The 19920-nt window shown below is 54.6% G+C and overlaps 1 protein-coding gene and 1 long non-coding RNA gene across 2 annotated transcripts; one reads left to right on the top strand and one right to left on the bottom strand.

The window, feature by feature from the left end:
* The first annotated feature begins 2402 nt into the window (after positions 1-2402).
* On the top strand, positions 2403-13574 carry LMAN2 (lectin, mannose binding 2). Its single transcript, XM_024577845.4, has 8 exons — positions 2403-2825; positions 2997-3115; positions 8660-8777; positions 9365-9444; positions 9550-9711; positions 9827-9941; positions 11420-11539; positions 12928-13574. Exons 1-8 carry the CDS (start codon positions 2630-2632, stop codon positions 13086-13088), a joined length of 1071 nt encoding a protein of 356 aa, XP_024433613.1. The 5' UTR covers positions 2403-2629; the 3' UTR covers positions 13089-13574.
* A 2745-nt stretch (positions 13575-16319) lies between these two features.
* LOC139440312 (uncharacterized) lies at positions 16320-19236 on the bottom strand. The gene is made up of 2 exons (XR_011650452.1): positions 17427-19236; positions 16320-16958 (listed from the first exon to the last, which is right to left on the bottom strand). It is a non-coding gene; the product is annotated as an uncharacterized lncRNA (long non-coding RNA).
* Positions 19237-19920: the final 684 nt, after the last annotated feature.

Below are 19920 nucleotides of genomic sequence, written 5' to 3'. Positions count from 1 at the left end.
TGTGTATGAGGGGTTGCTTTTGGGCCTGGAGCCTTGCCCATGGTGGTTTTAAAACACGACAGTGTGAATGTGCCTGTGAGGGGGTTGGAGAGTGTGTGCCATGGGTGGAGACTGCCTGCCTGTCTACTGCATCATGGCTCTGGGCCTGCGCTTCTGAGGGGGCTTTACAGTGTACAGGGTTTTCTCCTGAACTGACCTCATTTGATCCTTACATTCTCCATGTGATTGGTTCTCATTATTCCCATTTTACAGATTAGGAAACTGAGACTCAGAGAGACGTGAGTTGCCCAAGGTTACACATCAAGGTAGAGATCTGCTAAGCTGTAAATACATGCGCTTGGGGTGCCAGGAGTTGGGCCTGGGACACCACCAGCCCAGGTGCTAACAGTTCACCTTCCTCCCCCAAAAGACCTGCAACTCACGGCTCTGCTGGACCCTCAAGGTCATCCTCTCTGGTAACTGAGAGATGAGTATCCTACCTCACATGGAGATGCAAGTATCATATGAGTCATTTCCCTAGGGGGCCCAAAACCCTGGGACTTCCCACCTCTTAGCCCTTACCTACTTTCCTCCATTCCATGGGCTTGGTGGGATACCTCCACTCCATGGAACACCGGTCTCAACCTCTCTGTCCCTGGCTTCCCACAGGGGATCACTTACTGATGTCTAGTCTTCGTGTGGGACTTCCGATCCCCATTCCCCGTGGAGACCTCACTGGCTTGGGCCTTGCCCTCTCTCATCTGGTCCTAATGACCTCCTATTCAGTTGTCCCACCTGTCACCTGGCTCTAGTCTATTCTCACCATAGCAAGAGAAATCCACATTGGCCCTCCCATGCTTAAAACCATTCCATTGCCTTCTGGGAAAAAAGTCATGTTCCTTAGCTGGGAATTGAAGGCGCTTTGAGGCCTGGCCTCAGCCAAACTCTTGCCAATCACTGTTCGGCCACTCCAAGCTGCCTGCACTCCTTATACTTTCAGGCATCCGTCCCTGCCTTCGCATTTCCTGTTCCCCTTTCTGGTAAACTACTCATTCTTTATGACTTGATTCCAGGTTCTAGAACAAATATTCATTCTTTCACCAATTATTTATTAATCACCTCCTATGTGTCAAGTACTGTTGTAGATGCTTGGGATTCAGTAGTGACCACAGCTGACAAAAATCCCAGCCCTCATGGAGGTCTAGTCAAATGCACATGTCCTTGTTTGTATGGGTATAAATAAAAAAGCTCATTAAAAATATATGACCCAGCCCTGGCTGGTGTGACTCAGTGGTTGAGTGCCAGTCTGCGTATCAAAGGGTCAACAGTTCGATTCCCAGTCTAGGGCACATGCCTAGGTTGCAGGCCAGATCCCCAGTAGGGGACCCAGAGAGGCAACCACACATTGATGTTTCCCTCCCTCTCTTTCTCCTTCCCTACCCCTCTCTAAAAAATAAATACAATCTTTTAAAAAAATGACCCAGAAAAGACCTCTCGTCACTTAATCCTGGATAAATTGATTCATTCAAAAGGGAATTTAATAAAGGAGCAACCAACCAAGATCCCGCCCTGTGATCTGTGACAGGGGCCATTAATTCAAACGCCTAGAGGGGCCAGACAGGAGGGCTAAATTAGTGGTCAGCACTTAGAGGGTGTACTAGCTTAGAAGAGGAAGGCGTTTGTAGGGGGACAGCCCATGGGCTTAGCTTGGTTGGATCTTCCAATTTTTCCAGAGAAACCAGAAATTTTGTCTCTAAAACATGAATTTAAGAGTCCTAATTTAAAAATATCAGTAGTTAAATCATTTATTAAAATAGCATTAGGAGGCAAAAACAAAGCTCTATTTGGCTGTGGGCCACCAGTGTTCAACTTTTGGTTCACGGCCAGCTTTCCTGCACCTTTAATGTACTCTTCTTGCTGTGGCAGGCAGGCACTACGACCATTTGGACCTGCATGGGTTCCAGATATCACTGGGGTCGCGAGTCAGGGTCCAGATCTGCCGTCCTGCTTAACCCCGACTGGGCCTGAGGAGCTGGGAGAAGTGGACACCCTAAAATCACTGGTAATTCAAGGGCGTGAGGCTGCAGGGGGTTAAGCCAACTAGCTAAGGCACACTAGAGGTCACCCAGGGAGTCCGAGGTGGCGCGGGAGTTGGAATTCAGGTCTCCGCCCTCAAATTAGAGATCCTTTGCTCTCGGACCGGGAAAAGTTACTCCGAGGAAGTGATCAGTAGCTAGAGGTCAAGGGCACTATAATCTTCGTCCGTCGGGCCCGCGCGAGCAGCCCGCCAAAACTACAAGTTCCAGCCCGCCTCGCTCCGCGGACTGCGCTTGTTCAACCGCCCACTCAAATCACCCCTCTGCTCCCCATTGGCTCGCAATCCTAACGTGCTGTCCCATGATTGGTTGTGACTCGTAAGAACCGGTTGCTGTGGCCGGCCGACAGGTGCGTCGAAGGAGCTAAGAAAGTGTGGAACTACATTTGATCAGGATGGGGGCCGCTCAGCAAATAGAGCCGCCGCGTCCTGCTGTGAGGCTTTGCTTTTAACTCCAGGTGACACTAGGTTTGGAGGGTTTCCGGCCGGAGGCCATTATATGGGACACCCGGAAGGCGGAAGTGCTAGAACGGAAGTGGCGGAGAGGAACGGAGAATGGCGGCGGAAGGATGGATTTGGCGCTGGGGCTGGGGCCGGCGGTGCCCGGGGAGGCCTGGGCTTCCCGGCCCCGGCCCTGGCCCCACGACACCTCTACTTCTTATCCTGTTGCTGGGGTCGGTGGCTGCGGATATAACTGACGGCAACAGTGAACACCTCAAGCGGGAGCATTCGCTTATCAAGCCCTACCAAGGTGAGGCCTGGGGCGGGAACGAGTGCAGGGTGAAGGCGAGGCTGCACCGGGTTGGGAAAGGAAGTGCCTTTTCCCCCGAGCAGGGCAGCTCTCTGGGTTTCCTGCCTCTGACAAGGCCAGTCCTGGCATGGCCTGTTGCCCACCTGTCTGTGCCCGTCACTCTGCCCACAGGGGTCGGTTCCAGCTCCATGCCCCTCTGGGACTTCCAAGGCAGCACTATACTCACGAGCCAGTACGTGCGTCTGACCCCTGATGAGCGCAGCAAAGAAGGCTCTATCTGGAATCACCAGGTGAGTGGTTCCCCAGAGGCCAGGCATACCCTTAGGAAAGCCACTACCCCCAGCCTCCGCTGCAGCCCAGAGTCTGGTTGGAAGGCTTGCCCCCCGCTCCCCCGCCCCTTTCCCGTGTTGGTCCCATCCACCGGTAATAACAGGCAATGGCTATTGAAATTATTTTGTGTCGGGAGCTGGGCTTGACACTTTACACCCTTCTCACTCAATTCTTTCAAAACTCACGTGAAGGAAGGGATGTTATTTCCATTTTGCTGACTACGAAGCTAAGGCTCAGAGTTAAGTGGGGCTGTCAGGCTATCTGAGTTGAACCCTCTCACATGTGGGATAAATGGAAACAGCAGGGCCTTTATCGGGTGTTTTGCCGTGTGTTATGCACGCTTTACTGCATTTAATTCTCGGATGGGCTGCTTGAGACAGGTGGCTGTTGTGGCTTTGTGCAGAGCTAACACAGACAGCGAATAATTCAGCCCAAACAGAATTTGAACTCTGATTTCTCTGATCTCCAAGCCCAGCAGTTCACTCACTACACTTGACCTCCTCCCCTGGACGGTGAGGGCGCCCCTTGGAAGTACTTGCAGACTCAGCCCCCTCCCCCAGTGCTTAACTGAGGGTCTCGTTTGTTGTACGGACTGGTGGGCAGATTTAGTTGCTGCGACCTCTGCTCTAGAGGTCAGGGAGCCCCAGGTTTCACTGGAATATCACATGCGAGCCGTGGCCAAAATCAGTTGCTACACAGACTCCACACTGAGGAAATCTAGGCCAGGAGACGGTATAAAGGGAATAATTTGGGGCTGGGTCACAGCTTGGGGTGGGGCCTGCTCCTGCCTCATCCAGCCTGACCCCAACTTTTCCCGTGTCTGTGGTGTTGGTCATTGTCCTGGTTTTCTCCATCACCCTCCTCTCGGTCCTTTCTGGTTGACATCCCCGTTCACTTCTGGGGGCCCACACTGTCTCATGTTGCCTCATCTGCCTGTCCCCTCAGCCTCTCTCCTTACTGCTAGAGGTGCCTGGGGTTCCTTTGCTCGACTTTCACCCCGCTCCTTACAGCCTGGGGCCCCCTGTGAAGGGGTGAACATGCGGCATGTGTACACATTCTGCCCGCTGCCTGGGACCGCCAGTCATCCGCCTCGTTAACTTTGTTCAGCCCTCCGGCTGCCTTCTCGCCTCAGGATCTTTGCCCCCCCCCGCCCCCCCCCCCCCCCCCCGGACTCCGCGTCCTGGCCCTTCCGGCCTGCTTGGCTCCTTCTCATCTGCTAAGTCCCAGCTCAGCACCACCCACTGAGAGAGGCCTTCAGTAAAAGAACCTCCCTGAGTCACATTCTGTCACGTTAGTCTGCCTTAACGCTTTCAGATAATTTTTAAAGATGAACCCTGGTCACTGTGGCTCCGTTGGTTGGGTGTCATCCTGCAAAGCAAAAGGCCATTGGTTTGATTCCTGGTCAGGGCACGTGCCTGGGTTGCGGGTTCGGTCCCAGTCGGAGTGTGTGTGAGAGGCAACTGTGTTTCTCTCTCATATCGATGCTCCTCTCCCTCTCTTCTTCCTTCTCTTCCCCCTCTCTAAAAACAAATAAATAAAATCTTTTACAAAAATGACAGTGTAGCCTTATATTTTCTATGGAAATGAGTTCAGTAAAGTATTAAGGCTTTTTTTTCCCCTTAAGTAAGGTACAAGTCGTGCCGGGACTGTTGGAAATTGGGTCCCGTCCCAAGTAACTGACTGCAGCTGTAGGTGGCGGGCGGTTGGCATTGTCAGTGGTGGGGCACTGTCACGGGCCCGGGAGGCTTTCTATTGACTGTAGCACAGTGTTTCCCCCGGGGATCTGGGACCCTCAGCCTGCGGTACGCGGGGACTCGCTGAGGCCTGGTCAGTCCTGAAGGAGTCAGGTGGCTTCCAGGTCCTCAGCTCTGGCGTGTGCTCTTTCCTGACCACAGAAGTGTCTTGCACGGTGACCGCACCGTGTCCCGTCCCTCCAGCAGTGTGTGAGGGTCCCGGCCCCCTCCCTCAGCAGCACGTGCTGTGTCCTTGTTTGATAGCAGCCCTTCTGATGGGCGTGACGTGGCATCTGTGGTTTCGGATTGTGTTTCTCTAACAACCGGCGGTGTTGAGCATCTTTTCCTGTACTTGTTGGCCATTTGGATCTCTTCTTTGGGGAAATGTGCGTGATGCCTATTCAAGCCCTTTGCTCATTTGAAGTTGTTGCTGTTGAACTGTAAGTGTTCGCTCTGTATTCTGGATGTTAACTTCTACCAGGTACATGACTCGGAAATGCCTTCTCCCATCCCGTGGGTTCGCTTTCCATCTCATTACGTGTGATCTGTTGGCGGTGCGCACGCTTCGGCGTCCTTACCCAGCAGCTGTGGCTGACCCGGTGTCACAGTCTTCTCCGTGTTTTTTTCCCGGGAGTTTTGTAGTTTGGGCTCCCTGCTTAAGTCTTTTTGACCCTTTATTTTCTTTTTAAATTAGACTTTTAATTTTGGGATAATTACAGATTTACATTCACTTGCAAGACATGATGCAGCGGGATCCTGCATACTTTTAACAAACACTGAGTTCTTCCACACTTAGTACAATTACTCCCATGTTTGGGTTTAATCTACTGTCCTACCATTTACCTTGTATTTGTATTTGTTCTCTGTCATTTTTCCCTTTTGAATTGGTTGGTTTTTATTCCATTTTTACTCCTCTGTTAACTTGAAAGTTCTGTGCTTGTTTCCCAGTTTGTTAGTGGTTTCTCTGAGTTTAAAACAGGCGACCATGTTTTACCAAAGTCTAGTAATAATACGTTCTTTTTACCTCCTTCCTGGACAGTGCCGAGACCTTACAACTTTAACTCCATTTATGCCATTGTTGTTACTTATTTTAGTCCTTTGCATTATAAATCACAAAACTGTTTTATGCAACTATTATGTAGATTTTACCCTCAGAGTTACTGTATCCGTTGTCCTTTCTTCCTCCCTGAATCTCTGACTTTACATTCAGATCCTTTTCCTTCTCCCTAAAGAACAAAAGACAGTTTTAATGGTGTTGCTTATCTGAAATGTCTGAATTTTGCATTCTTTCATGAAGGACACATTGGCTAAGTATAGAACCCTATGCCGATCGATTATTATTGTTGTTTTTTAAAGATTTTATTTATTTGTAAAGAGAGGGGAAGGGAGGGAGAAAGAGAGGGAGAGAAACATCGACCGGTTGCCTCTCACACGCGCCCCGACTGGGAATGGAGCCCGTAGCCCAGGCACGTGCCCCGACCGGGAATCGGCCTTTCGGTCTGTGGGCCGAGTCCCAACCCACAGAGCCACGCTGGTCAGGGCTGTTGTTCCATTCAACTCCAAATATATCAATCTGTTGTCCTCTTGCTCTTGATGTTTCTGTTGAGAAGTCCAATATCAGGCTAATTATAGCTCCTCTGAAGGTAATCTTTTTTTCCTTCTGGTTGCTTTCTTTGTTTTCTCCCTCCTTTTCCTTCCTAAGTATAGTTTTGTTTGTTTGTTTTTGTTTCTTTTGGCTTGTAAGACTTAAGATTTGTGTAATAATGTCTTTGAATCTGTTTTAGTAAGTGTTAGACACTTCTTCACTTTTTCTTTGCCCTATTCTTCTGCTGTTCACTCTGAAACTCCAATTACACGGGTCTCCAGGGGTGTCCGGCCGCGGCCCAGGATGGCTATGAATGCCGCCCAGCAAAAAATCGTAAATTTACTCGAAGCCTTTTCTTTGTTCACTAGTTTTCATTAGTGTTTGTGTACTTCCCGTGTGGCCCAGAGACGCCGCGCTGGCTGCCGGGTAGCCTCCTGCCGTTCCTCCGCCTCTCCCTCGGCGTTGTCTGTGGGTCGTGTGTTCGTCCTCTCTGCTTCCTCCGGATATTTTTTCTTGACTGGGCTAGAGTTTACTGATTCTCTCTTCATCTGTTTTAAATCTTTTGTAAAACCTGTTATTACATTGTTCATTTCAGTTACTGTATTTTTTGTTCTGGAATTTTTATTGTTTTAAAAAACTTTAGTTACCTACCGAAATCATCAGTCTTGTCTTTTATCTCCTTGAGCGCGGTAAACCACTCGTGTGAACGGCCGATACCTGGAGTTCCTGTTAGCCTCCTTCCTCCCTCCCTCTGGTTTTTGTTCATATCTTGTCTTTTCACGTGCCTGGCATTCTCGTTGCATAGCAGATACTGTCTCTGTAACGTGAGGCCTAGAGGAGTCTCTAGTCAGATGTCAGGGACTGAGAGGTCTCAGCTGGGCTGCAGTCCCTGGCGTGGCCCTTCTTGTTCATTCTTGTTTCCGGCTTCCTGTCTTTGGTCCCAACACAGAGCAGGGGCCGTGCACCCCCTCAGTGTGCTGTGGACTCGGGTTTCTTGTCTGTCTGTCCTTGAGAGCTGGTCCTCATCCCTCTCACTCGCCCCTCTGGAATCCGCACATTTTCCCAGAGCCAGTAAACCGTCGAGAACCGGGAAGGCTGATTGCACAGTACTGGCAAGCTGCCTCGCAGGTGCCTGCTGGCCCTCTGTCCTCTGGGTGGGGCCGGGTCCCATCTGCTGGGTGTGCGGTGCCCAGAGCCGAAACCCTGGGTCTGCTGAACTCACGAGTGCACAAGGCAGTTTGCCCACGATGGGACGGAAAGGTCTTTGTTTCCGAGTCTTTCTTCTGATTACAGAGGCAGCACCCTCATTACGCAGAAGTCCAACGCAGACAGTAAGCATCTGCTCCCAGAGTCATGTGCGGCCAGTGTCGGCCCCTCACAGTCCTTTTGTTTTCCTTTCCCTGCACAGAAGTCAGACGGGAACACAGCGCTGGTGCTGTTTTGAAACCTTTAAATGCGAGTGTGTGTGGCTCTGCCCGTCCTGTCAAAGGCCGTGACAGCCAAACTGCCCGCCGGAGGGTGGGAGGGAGCGCTCTCGGTCCCCCTGGTTGGGTGTGTTTCTTGGAGCCCTCCCCACAGGCACATCAATGGTCTCTTTACTCATCGCCAGCCAGATAGGTGCACAGTGTCTGTTCCCATTGGCCTGTCTGATGAGCCTGTGTTCCATCACTCGCTCACACACCCACCCGTGCATGTCCGCTCTGTGAGTTCTTTTGAAAGGATGTGTCAGCTGTGGTTTTCATGAGCAGCTTCCTGGTGCGCGAGGCCAGGCCCCTTCCCCCGCTGCAGCAGCATCCAGCCCCGCACCTGGTGTTCCCGATGCCAGGGAGCATCTGCCTCCCCTCAGGTCACATCCCACCAGCATGGAGAGAAAACAGGGCGACGGGTTTGGCTGGTTTTGGGGGAAATGAATCAAAATCAGGAACGCTGGTGCTGGGCTGGGTGGGTTCTGGGCCTCAGGCAGCCTGGGACACTGTGGGGCCTCCCACTCCATACTGCGGAGGCCCGGCAGCCCCCTCTCTTCCTGCTGAGAAACCTGGAGGGTCCATTGGCCGGTGGTGATTGTGCCTGGCTGCCTGGCCTCCTTCCAGGGAGGGCCTGGTCTTGGTGGGGCAGGGTCTGGGCCGCTCACCCCTAGCTGGCAGGAAGGCCCAGAGAGCTCAGAGCAGCCCTCTGCCCCCCTGCAGCCTTGCTTCCTCAAGGACTGGGAGATGCACGTCCACTTCAAAGTGCACGGCGCCGGGAAGAAGAACCTCCACGGAGACGGCATTGCCCTGTGGTACACTCGGGACCGCCTCGTGCACGGTAGGGCTGTACTCCGTGTGCTGTGGCTGAGGGTGCTCCGCTCTTCACCCTCCCGTTAGGGTGCTGCTGCTCTTCTTCGGGTAGCCCTGGGACCTCGGGTTGGCTGGGGGTCGTCCCCTGGGGAAGAGGGCTGAATCCTGCAGCTTAACTTGGTTCCTCACAGTGGCCTGTCGCTGCATCCCAGCTCACAATGGCTTTCACCACTTTAGAGCGTTATTTTTAAAAAGCAGAAGCAAGGAAGACTGTATGTGGCCCTTAAAGTTCAAAGTGTTTCCTCTCTGGACCTTGGCAGAGAGCTGCTGACCCCTGGGCTAGAGGATGGGGCTTCCCAGTTTTCAAAGGCTGGGCGCCCTCTGGTCGCTGGACACCCAGAGCACAGGGCCTGAGTGTCCTTGACGTTCAGGCTTCGAACTTGGTCCTCTGTGCCACACCTGAGACCGCCGGCAGGCTTTTCTTTTAGAGACCGGGTGCCCGAAAGGCTGCCGTCTCTGGCCCCCACCCCCCACCCCCAGTACTACTTTGGCCTTTGGGTTAGCGGGGGCACAGCCCCGATTTCCCACGACTGGAGTGTCCCTTTCTCGTCCCAGGGCCTGTTTTTGGAAGCAAAGACAACTTCCACGGCTTGGCCATTTTCCTGGACACGTACCCCAACGACGAGACCACGGAGGTAGGCCCCTGGTCCCGGCACAAGGCGCCTCCAGGGATTGGGGAGGGGGGGCCTGCCGCTTGGCAGGCTGGGCTGGCTGTGCAGTAACTGGAGTCTCGGTCTCAGCGTGTGTTCCCGTACATCTCGGTGATGGTGAACAATGGCTCCCTGTCCTACGACCACAGCAAGGATGGCCGCTGGACTGAGCTGGCAGGCTGCACAGCCGACTTCCGCAACCGTGACCACGACACCTTTCTGGCTGTGCGCTACTCCCGGGGCCGTCTGACGGTGAGCGGGCGGCAGCGGGGAGGGTGGGGCAGGGGCGTCCCCTGCCCGACTGGCTCTGCAGGGGCGGGTGGGCAGGCTGGGCCTGTAACGTGCGTTACCTGCCTGCCGGCCGCAGGTGATGACTGACTTGGAGGACAAGAACGAGTGGAAGAACTGCATCGACATCACAGGAGTACGCCTTCCCACCGGCTACTACTTTGGGGCCTCTGCTGGCACCGGCGACCTGTCTGGTGAGTGGGCTGTGCAGGGCGTTATGTCTTACTTGTGACCTTCCCTGGTCTGCTGGGGCTTGCGGCACAGCTAGTCACTTTCCTTCTCGGACCTTCTACATCGGCTCCACGCTTGCGCGGTCTCTTCCTCTTCGCATTGGCTCAGTTTTGGCTCACCCAGGGCTCAGCCCATGAGCAGGCTCGGCCATCTGGCCCTCTCTTTAGGGGGCTTCGAACTGGACCCTTAGACCCCAGATTTCTGCCTGCAACCCAGTGTCATCTCCGACCTGCTCAGCATCTCCGCTCGGCCGCCCAGTGGGTGTCTCAGCTTTCACATGCCCACAGCTGATGACCACATCTGGCCACCAAGATGTAAACAACACCTCTGTCCTTTTAGTTGCTCAGTCGAAAAACCTCACTGACATTCTGGACTTCCCTTTTGTCTCACATGCCCCGCCATCCATTGGCGAGCCCTGCCGGCTTTGTCTCCACAGTGGAGCAGACCGCCTGTAGCCGCTCCCTCACTCCCTGGAGGGTCCTGGCCACCAGCCTACCTCACTTGGACAACTGCAGGAGACCCCAAGTGATCCCCTCCCGTGGGGATCACCAGCCCCCGACAGTCTCTCCCAGCTCATCAGCCAGAGCGATCTCATAAAACTCACAAGACGTGACACTGTGTCTCCACTCAGCTCTGCAGTGGGTCCCTGCTCTTTCAGAATCAAGGCCACTGCCGTCCCACCATGGCCTGTGGGGCCCTGGTGCCGGTCCTCCCCCACCCCGCCACCTCTGGAGCTCTGCTCCCAGCCCCACAACTGTGCTGTCTCGTAGATGCTGGGGCCTCACTCTCTGCTCAGGTTACTTCTTCAGTGGGGTCTTCCCTGGTTTCCTTGTTTAAAATTGTACACCCCCCTCCCCCACCCAGATGCCTGCATGCTCTCCGTGAAGTCCTGTGACGTGTGCTTAGGTAGCTAGTGGTCTCTCTCCCTTGTCACCCAGCAGAGACCATTGGCAATGAGTGATGAGGGGACTTCCCCAAGTTCACACCGGGAGGTGGCCGAGCACAGATGGGAACTGCGGTCTGACTTCGGAGCTGGGTGTGTCCCCGGGCCTCCAGGGGCTGCTTACACTTGCTGTCAGGCGCCACTTGGCTCTGCCCACCTGGCTGCTGGGCTCTTGTTCTTTAGCTCCCCCCTTTCCAGGCCATCCCTCAGATTCCGGTCAGTTAGCAGAGCCAACAATCAGGACCTGCCTCCTGGCTGGGAGCCTCGGCCTCTCAGTCTCAGAAACGAGCATCAAGCAGAGGTCCTTCTCTGCCTGGTCTGTTTGCTCTGGGCCTTCCCCACGCCTCAAGGGCAGTTGCTGACTGCGTATCGGGGCTGTGCGCGCAGCCAGGCAGGAGTAGGGTTCTCCCCCGGGGACCTGGCCACTGTGCCGCAGGGAGAGGCATGGGCCACATGCCTGGAGGAGGGCTCAGGGCCCTTACCCTCTTGGTCCTGCAGACAATCACGACATCATCTCCATGAAGCTGTTCCAGCTGATGGTGGAGCACACCCCCGACGAGGAGAGCATCGATTGGACCAAGATCGAGCCCAGTGTCAATTTCCTCAAGTCGCCCAAAGGTGTGTGTTTGGTGCCCCTCCCAGTCAGGCCTAAGTGTTGCGTGCCTGTGGTCCCCCTGCCTTTGTGGGTCTGGCTGTGTGTGGGGCCTGGGCTCTTGGGTCAGCAAGCCATGCTAAGGAGCAGTGTGGGGGCACCTGGAGTCTGCTTCCTCCCACGGGGTGCTGCAGGAAGGGCAGGTGGAGCCACTGGGGCTGGTTTGTCGGTGTTGGTGTTGCGCAGGGCACCGAGAGCGCACACGTGTGACCTCAGTGAGTGGCTGGGAAGCAGGGCCCACCACTGGCCAAAGGAGCTGACCCTTTAGTTTCCTCAGCTAGAAGGGAATAGAGGCAGGATTTGAACTTGAGTTTTTGCAAAACTCCAACGTCTGGGCTCTTCTCAGAGCACTAAGTAGCCACGGCTTTGCCCTCACAGAGGGAGGGTCCTCGTTGGCGAAGTGAGGCCCCATGTGTAGAGAAACCCTCTGAGCCCAGCCGTGGTCAGCTGTGAGCCGAACGGTGTGAGCTGAAGAGGACCCGGTGTTTTATGTGACGACTCACGTTTTTAAGATTCAGGTTGCTTTTAAATGTTTTGAGAGTCAAACATTTGCCTTAGGCCACTGGCTTACCACTTTGGACTAAGGGTTTCTGGCTGCTGAGGGCTCAGAGACGTTGCCGCTCAGACCCACCCAGCAACCCCACCTGCTCGGCCAGGCAGGGACAGACCTGTTTTCAGACTGGTTGCTCCATTTGTCCCCCAGCGGTGAGGTCCAAAGTCCCCACTCAGTGTTAGCAGTGTGCTGGGCGCTGCCCCAGGGCTCGCTGTAGTGGCTGAAGCAGAGAAGGGGACACAGGGGCCTTGGGAACCCTGGGAGCCCCTGGCTTCATCGGCGGCCATTACTGTCGCTGTGCAGGGGAGGGGTAGCACTGCAGGCCTGCCGGGCCAGGTCTTTTGGGCAGGGCTTGTGGCTAGCGTTCCAGGCCTGGCAGGGAGGAGAGCCACGTCCCAGGCAGTCCGAGTTCCAGGCCTGGCACTCATCAGGGTCACTGACAGGGCTGGTGGGCAGCTGCATGGTAAGGCCGGAGCAGGACAGGGTGGGGGCCTGGGTCCTGTTGGAGCCGCCAGGTGCATCCAGGTGTGCACCGGGGCTGCGTTTCTGCAAACAGGGCCCTCAGACCTCTGCACCGGGGTGGGGTGGGGTGGGCCGGTGAAAGCAGATCCTGGGCCTCCCGGGCGGAGCCCAGGAGTCCAGTGTCCACCGGCTCCTTGCAGCAGAACAGTGCCCCAGGCCTCGCTCTCTGAGGTCGCCCCTCACCATTGCAGTGTGGGCAGCCACAGCTCCCACGGGGGGGTGGGGCCTTGGCAGGGCCCCCACCTGGCCCCTCTGCCTCAGCCCCCCTTTCTTCCTCAGACAACGTGGACGACCCGACGGGGAACTTCCGCAGCGGGCCCCTGACGGGGTGGCGGGTGTTCCTGCTGCTGCTGTGCGCGCTCCTGGGCATCATCGTGTGCGCCGTGGTGGGGGCCGTGGTGTTCCAGAAGCGGCAGGAGCGCAACAAGAGATTCTACTGAGCGGCCGGCTTTGGCTCCGGCACTAATGTGAACTTTTTTTTTTAACTGAGATTGTAAAAGAAAAACAAGATGATCTTATTTCTTAACAGTTTCAAAGAAATAATTAAAGTATTTTCGTACACTTTGCTTCTTGCCCAGCAGGGACAGGCTGCAGGGCCGGGGGGTAGGGTTGGGTGTCCCCCCTCTGGGGATGGAGGCCCCTGCCCGTGGCTAGTGTCTTGGGAGCGGGGTCTGTCCTGGAGCTGGGCTGAGGCCCCGGCAGGTGGCTGCTGAACACTGGAGGCTCCCCAGCCACACGGGTGGGCGCCTGAGGACATGGGCAGTGAATCTGTTCTGTGCCAGGCACGGTGGAAGAGGAGGCCGAGTGGGAACTGGGGCTGTGTGTCCGCCTCTGAGCTCCCCAAGGCAGACCCTCGAGTGAGGCTGGAGGAGCAGTTGGGGGGGCCCTGAGTGAGGCTGTTCGCTGAATAAAGTCAGATAACCACCCTCCGCTGTGTGGCTGCCCCGAGGGGCCGTTGTTTTCTTCACACACCTTCCAGGTAGCCAGGCCTCCCTCGCTCAGCCTCATGCCCTGGGGCAGGTGCTGTGCTCCCGGTTCCTGGGGGGGACACAGCACACAGAGCTTGCCCAGTGTCACAGAGCACGGGGTCACGGGGACAGGTGCTCTGTGTTCCTGTGCCCTCTGCCCCCACATGCTCTGGGCCTCTAGGTGAAAGGGTCTGGTGGGGGGAGGATTTGGGGTACCATGCAGAGGGTTCCAGGGTGATCTGGGAGGGATTAGGGGCAGGGGTCAGTGGCGGTATTCCCTTTGGGGTGCGTTGAAGGGATGGAGGTGTCACAAGGGGTGGAAGAAAGCCAGCCACTGACAGGAAGTGCCATGTGGCATCTTTGTCACTCTCTGCACCCAGGCCACAGGCTGCCGCTGCCAGGCCTGCCCTCCTGACCAACCGGCCTGCCTTGGGACACTGTCCCCAACTGGTCCAGAGCCACCTTCAGCGTCTTCACACTCAGGGCTGAGTCTCCATGTTGAAAGCAAAAGCAACCCTGTCTTCCTGTTGCACCCAGGCTTCCTGTGGTGCATGCTGCCAGTCTGGCTCTCGTGGTACACAGTAGGCAGTGTAGGAGGAGAGGGCCTGCTGGGAACCGCCCCGCCCGCACTGTCTCAGGCTAGATGCTGCAGATTGCCCGCAGGCTCACGGTGACCGGAGGTCTGCTGTGTCTCTCATGGCTCGGGAGCCTGCTGGCAGAGCCATGGGAATAAACAGAGTCCTCACGACAGAAACACGTTTGAGCCATTTCCCCCAAACAGTTTCTCCACTGGAGAAGCAGCGGACTTGGAGTGCTTCCATGCGCCGGCTGCGGCTCCGAGCCGTGGTGAGCGGTGACTCGTTTAGCTCCACAGCCCTTAGCCATGCGGGCGCTGGAGACCACTCGGGCAGGCCGCTCCACCCCCTGACCGCCCCTCCTGGGGGTGCTGTGTCCACACCCACGCACAGCAGCTCTCCAAGGCTGCACAGTGCATCCTCAGCGCCACGCTCACTGTGCCTGTAACTTGGCCTCCCCCGAATGCCTGATTCACGAGGCAGTTTGGGGTCTTTACGGCTCCCACCTTCACTGCACAATGGGGTCATCCGGAGAACGACGCGAGCAGGCCTGGTTCTCCCATTCTGGTGGAAGAAATGGGTGGGGCCTGGGCACAGCTGGGGCTTTGAGAGAAGCCCCCTGGTGGTGCTGACCCGTGTACAGGCGCGAAAGCCGGCCGCTGTTGGACCCGAGGCCAGGCAGAGGGTTGAGTGCCCACGGGCTGTGCTTGGCTGCCAGGGGCCCCGTCTGCATCCCTTTCACAGCACGTAGCACGAGGACCGATGTTGCGGCCCATCTGCCTGTTCTCACGCACTGATTGTGCTGCCGTCACCTACGGTTTGCCAGGGGCATTTAAACAGTTCTTTCCTCCAGTGAAAGTGAAACATAAATCTGTATTCCTGGGTCTTAGTCTGGGAAGTAAGCATCGACACACTGGCATCCCTCTGTCCCCTGCCCTAAATGCATGCCCCGCCCTGTGGGGGTGATGGCTGCTGATTCTGATTGGTTCTGTGTACCTTTTTAAAAATTGTTGTTCTATTGCAGTTGTCCCAATTTTCCCCTTTTGCCCTCCTCCGCCCAGCCCACCACCCACTGCCTCAGTCAGTCCCCACACCGTTGTCCATGTCCATGGGTCACTGGCTGTGTTCTTTGACTCGCCCCTTCCCCTCCCCCACCCCAGCCTTCTGGCCACTCTGTCCGTTCCACGTATTCATGTCTTCAGTTCAGTAGTTTATTTTGTTCATTAGTTTCCTCTTACAAGTGAGATCATATGGTATTTGTCTTTGGCTGACTGGCTGATCTCACTTAGCATAACATTCTCCAGTTTCATCCGTGCTGTCGCAAAAGGTAGGAGTTCTTCCTGCTGCGTAGCATTCCATGGTGTAAATGCACCAGTATTTTTACCCCTCTTCTACTGGTGGGCGTGTTGTGTTTCTAAAACCGTGAGCATGGAGGTGTGTATCCCTCAGTACATGGCATTGTTTTGCATCCTAAAAAATTATAAATAATGGTGTGTACACAGAGTATTCCTCAGCTTTTAAAACTTAACACTGTGAGCCTGCATGACACGCAGCCCGAGCTGGGGCATGAGCGGACTCCAGTGAGTCCGGTCCGCATGGCCGACATCTAGGTGGCTTCCAGGCTTTGCTCTTAGACCCAGTGCTGCTCTGCACACCGGAGCCTGTCCTCGCGCGCAGGGAGCAGGAACTGCTGCGTTGTAGCCACGTGCATTCAGTTTTGTTGGGTGTCAGGTTGTTCTCAAGGTGGGTTTCATCCAATCCGCCAGTCCGCCTCCACCCTGGCTACTGAGATCCCCTCTGTCCACTTCTTAGCACTTACTGTTGGAGTGCTTTTTAAAGATTTTTATTTATTTTTAGAGAGAGGGGGAGGAAGGGAGAGAGGGAAACATCAGTGCATGGTTGCCTTTCGCCTGCCACCTACTGGGGACCTGGCCCACAACCCAGGCATGTGCCCGGGAATCGAACCGGCAACCCTTTGGTTTGCAGGCCAGCACTCAATCCACTGAGCTACACCAGCCAGGGCCAAAGTTTTAATTTGCAATTCTGTACTAGTCAGGTTGAGGACCTGGGTACCCCCAAAGATGGCAGTTGTTTTTCCTGCGAGGGGCACTGATTTTGCCCCTTGTCCTTGTGTCAGATCCTTTGCAGACGCCTCCCATGTGCTTGTCTTTCTGCTGTTCTAATGGTGTGAGATGCGTCTAAATGCCACTCACTAATCTTTTCCGGAGATTTCGCCCCCGAAAGTGTTTACATTTTGCTTTTCAGTTTTAGCATTTAGCGTACTGGGAGTTCATTTCTGTGTAGGGAGCGAAGTCGAGGTCTGGGTGTCCCCTCCATGCTGACGTCTAGCCCATTGTGCCAGCAGCGCCTTTACTGGCGTGTTCATTTCTCTGCACAAGCCCCAGTGCCACCCAGGCAGGGGCTCGGCCGGTGGTGGCCCCATCTTGACACTGCTCCCTTGCCTTCCTCCTCTTCCGTGGCCTTGGCCTGAAGGCTGAAAACTCAGCTGAACCTCCCAGCTCGTTCTGGGTGCCGGAGCCAGAGGAGATGCTTGAGGCAGTGCACCAAGGAGGTTCTCAGTGACTGCATCAGGCAGCAGCGGGTGTGCGGCCACCACCCCCTCCTCCTGCGGGAGTGTGGTGTCTCTGAAGCTGGGGAGGTCCCCGTGACCACGGAGGCCGGCGGGGAGTACAGGTCTTCTGACACGGCTGAGGTGCTGCTCTAGCCTGGACTGCCGACCACAGGGCTTTCATGTGGAAAAGTAAATCTGTATTTGTTCAAAACTGCTGTGAGTCATGGCTAACACCGGCCAGCCCCGTGTCGGGCCCCAGGTTCTCTAACACGGACATGTCTGCTCCGGACCGCAGCTAACATTCACACGCCCACTCGGTTTTGGCCACTAGGACACACCACAGACCAAGTCGCAGGAGACAGGGGATCAGGTGTGTGCACCACGGGGCGGGGCCGCTGGATCTGGGCCTGGCGACGGTGGGCATTCTCTGGTGGCTTAGCCAAACCACCACCGAGAACGGTTGGGACCCCATGATAGAATTAAAAAGTCCAATAAAAATGTTTTATTGGACTTTTGGCCAAGATGGAGGTGTAGATAGACACACAGTGCCTCCTCACACAACCAAAAGAAGGACAACAATAAATTTAAAAAAATAACCAGACTGACAGAAAATCAAACTGTGGGGAAGTCTGACAACCAAGGAGTTAAAGAAGAAACACTCACCCAGACAGCAGGAGGGGTGGAGACAGGCATCCGGGCAGAGAGGACTTGTGGCAAGGTGGTGGCAGGTGGAGCAGGTGGTCCCACATCCACGTGCACATAAACCAGGAGGAACAACTGGGGAGCGAGACAGACCCACAACCCAGGGCTCCAGTGCAGGGAAATAAAGCCTCAAACCTCTGATTGAAAACACCTGTGGGGGTTGAGGCGGCAGCGGGAGAAACTCCCACCTCACAGGAGAGTTGGTTGGAGAGACCCACAGGGGCCTAGAACGTACACAAAGTGGGTCCTCCCACCTGGGAATCGGCAGCAGAAGGGCCCACTTTGCTTGTGGGAAGTGGGGGAAGTGACTTGAAAGCTGGCAGAGAGCAGAGCAAGCGACACTGTTCCCTCTCGGACCCCTCCCCACGTACAGCATCACAGCGCAGCAACGTGGGTTGCCCTGCCCTGGTGAACGAACACCTAAGGCTCTGCCCCTTTACGTAACAGGTGCACCCAGACCAAAAAAAACAACCTAACAAAGAGACAGCCAACCTATCAGATGCACAGTTCAAAACACTGGTAATCAGGATGCTCACAGAACTGGTTGAATTTGGTCACAAATTGGATGAAAAAATGAAGGCTATGCTAAGTAAAATAAAGGAAAATGTACAGGGAACCAACAGTGATGGGAAGGAAACCAGGACTCAAATCAACGGTATGGATCATAAGGAAGAAAGAAACATCCAATCAGAGCAGAATGAAGAAACAAGAATTTAAAAAAATGAGAAGCTGAGGAACCTCCAGGACAACTTTAAACGTTCCAACATCCGAATCATAGGGGTGCCAGAAGGAGAAGAGGAAGAGCAAGAAATTGAAAACTTATTTGAACAAATAATGAAGGAGAACTTCCCCAATCTGGCAAAGGAAATAGACTTCCAGGAAGCCCAGGAAGCTCAGTGAGTCCCAAAGAAGTTGGACCCAAGGAAGCACACACCAAGGCACATCATAAGTACATTACCCAAGATTAAAGATAAAGGAGAGAATCTTAGAAGCAGCCAGAGAAAAGTAGTTACCTACAAAGGACTTCCCATAAGACTGTCAGCTGATTTCTCAAAAGAAACCTTGCAGGCAAGAAGGGGCTGGCAAGAAGTATTCCAAGTCATGAAAGGCAAGGACCTACATCCAAGATGACTCTGTCCAGCAAAGCTACCATTTAGAATGGAAGGGCAGATAAAGTGCTTCTCAGATAAGGTCAAGTTAAAGGAGTTCATCATCACCCAGATCTTATTACATGAAATGTTAAAGGGACTTATGTAAGAAAAAGATAAAAAATATGAACAGTAAAATTCAACAAACTCACAGCTATTAACAACCAAACCTAAAAACAAAAACTAAGCAAACTACTAGAACAGGAACAAAATCACAGAAATGGAGAGCACATGGAGGGTTATCAGTGGGGGAGTGGGAAGGGGAGATAGAGGGGGAAAAGGTACAGGGAATAAGCAGCATAAATGGTAGGTAGAAAATAGGGGACGTTAATAATAGTATAGGAAATGGAGAAGCTAAAGAACTTATATGTACAGCCCATGGACGTAAACTATTGGGGGTGGGGGAATGTGCAGGGTGTGGGGGAATAAAGGGGGGGATGGGACAACTGTAATAACATAATAAAATATATTTTTTAAATGTTTTATCTGCTCTGCCATTAAAGGGAAATTTCAGTAGTCCTCACCTTGGACACAAAACCCAGTGGGCACGGGAACTCCCCACTCACCCCCATGAAGCAGCGCTGAAACTCCAGAGCGCCGAGCACTCACCTCCGCTTCCGCTTCCGCTTCCTGCTGTGGGGGCGGGGGGAGGGGGCCGCGGCGGGCGGAGACCCGAGGATGCACTTCCCGGGAGCTCGGTTCTGCAGACGCTCCAGTGAGGAAATTCCCACACTGGGGGCGCCACCGGATTCCAGTTCGGATCGCGCTCCCCATCTTCGGGGGCGCAGCGTCGGCGTCTCCTGGTTTCTAGGACGCAGCCGCTCCCCGGCGCCTCGTCCGAGGGGCGACGGCTGGGTTCTGCTTGGCTGGGTTTGAAACCCCGAAGTTGGGGGTTGGAGCTAAATTTTGAACCCAGCCCTAGATTAGACCCCCTCCGCGCTGCCCCCGACCCCCGCAGCCCAGAGCTATCTGATTCAGGGTTTTGATAAGGAGCCTCTCCCTTAAATCTGCTTGTGGAAATGTAAATCTGGAATGCAAATTAAACGTGTTCAGGGTGCAGTCTAATTCTTAACGGCGACACTTGAATTGGTTCGGCGTCTGCGCATCCTTGCACAGTGCGGGAGCACAAGTTCCCTTTAATCAGCCAGCTCGCCGGGTCAGTGGGGGTGCCAGCCCCTGCGGACACACGCGACGCCTGCCCTTGAGAAGGGATCAGATTCTCGCAGGGGGAACCAATCACCACGTAGGAACGGAGTTTTCCACCGAGGGAAGAAAAGACCTTGCTAAAAACCGATAGTATGGGTTAA

The sequence above is a fragment of the Desmodus rotundus genome, chromosome 10 (assembly GCF_022682495.2).
Source record: "Desmodus rotundus isolate HL8 chromosome 10, HLdesRot8A.1, whole genome shotgun sequence".
Taxonomy (NCBI): domain Eukaryota; kingdom Metazoa; phylum Chordata; class Mammalia; order Chiroptera; family Phyllostomidae; genus Desmodus; species Desmodus rotundus.
The sequence above is the reverse complement of the archived record's forward strand: the minus strand, read 5'-3'. Positions and strand labels throughout refer to the sequence as shown.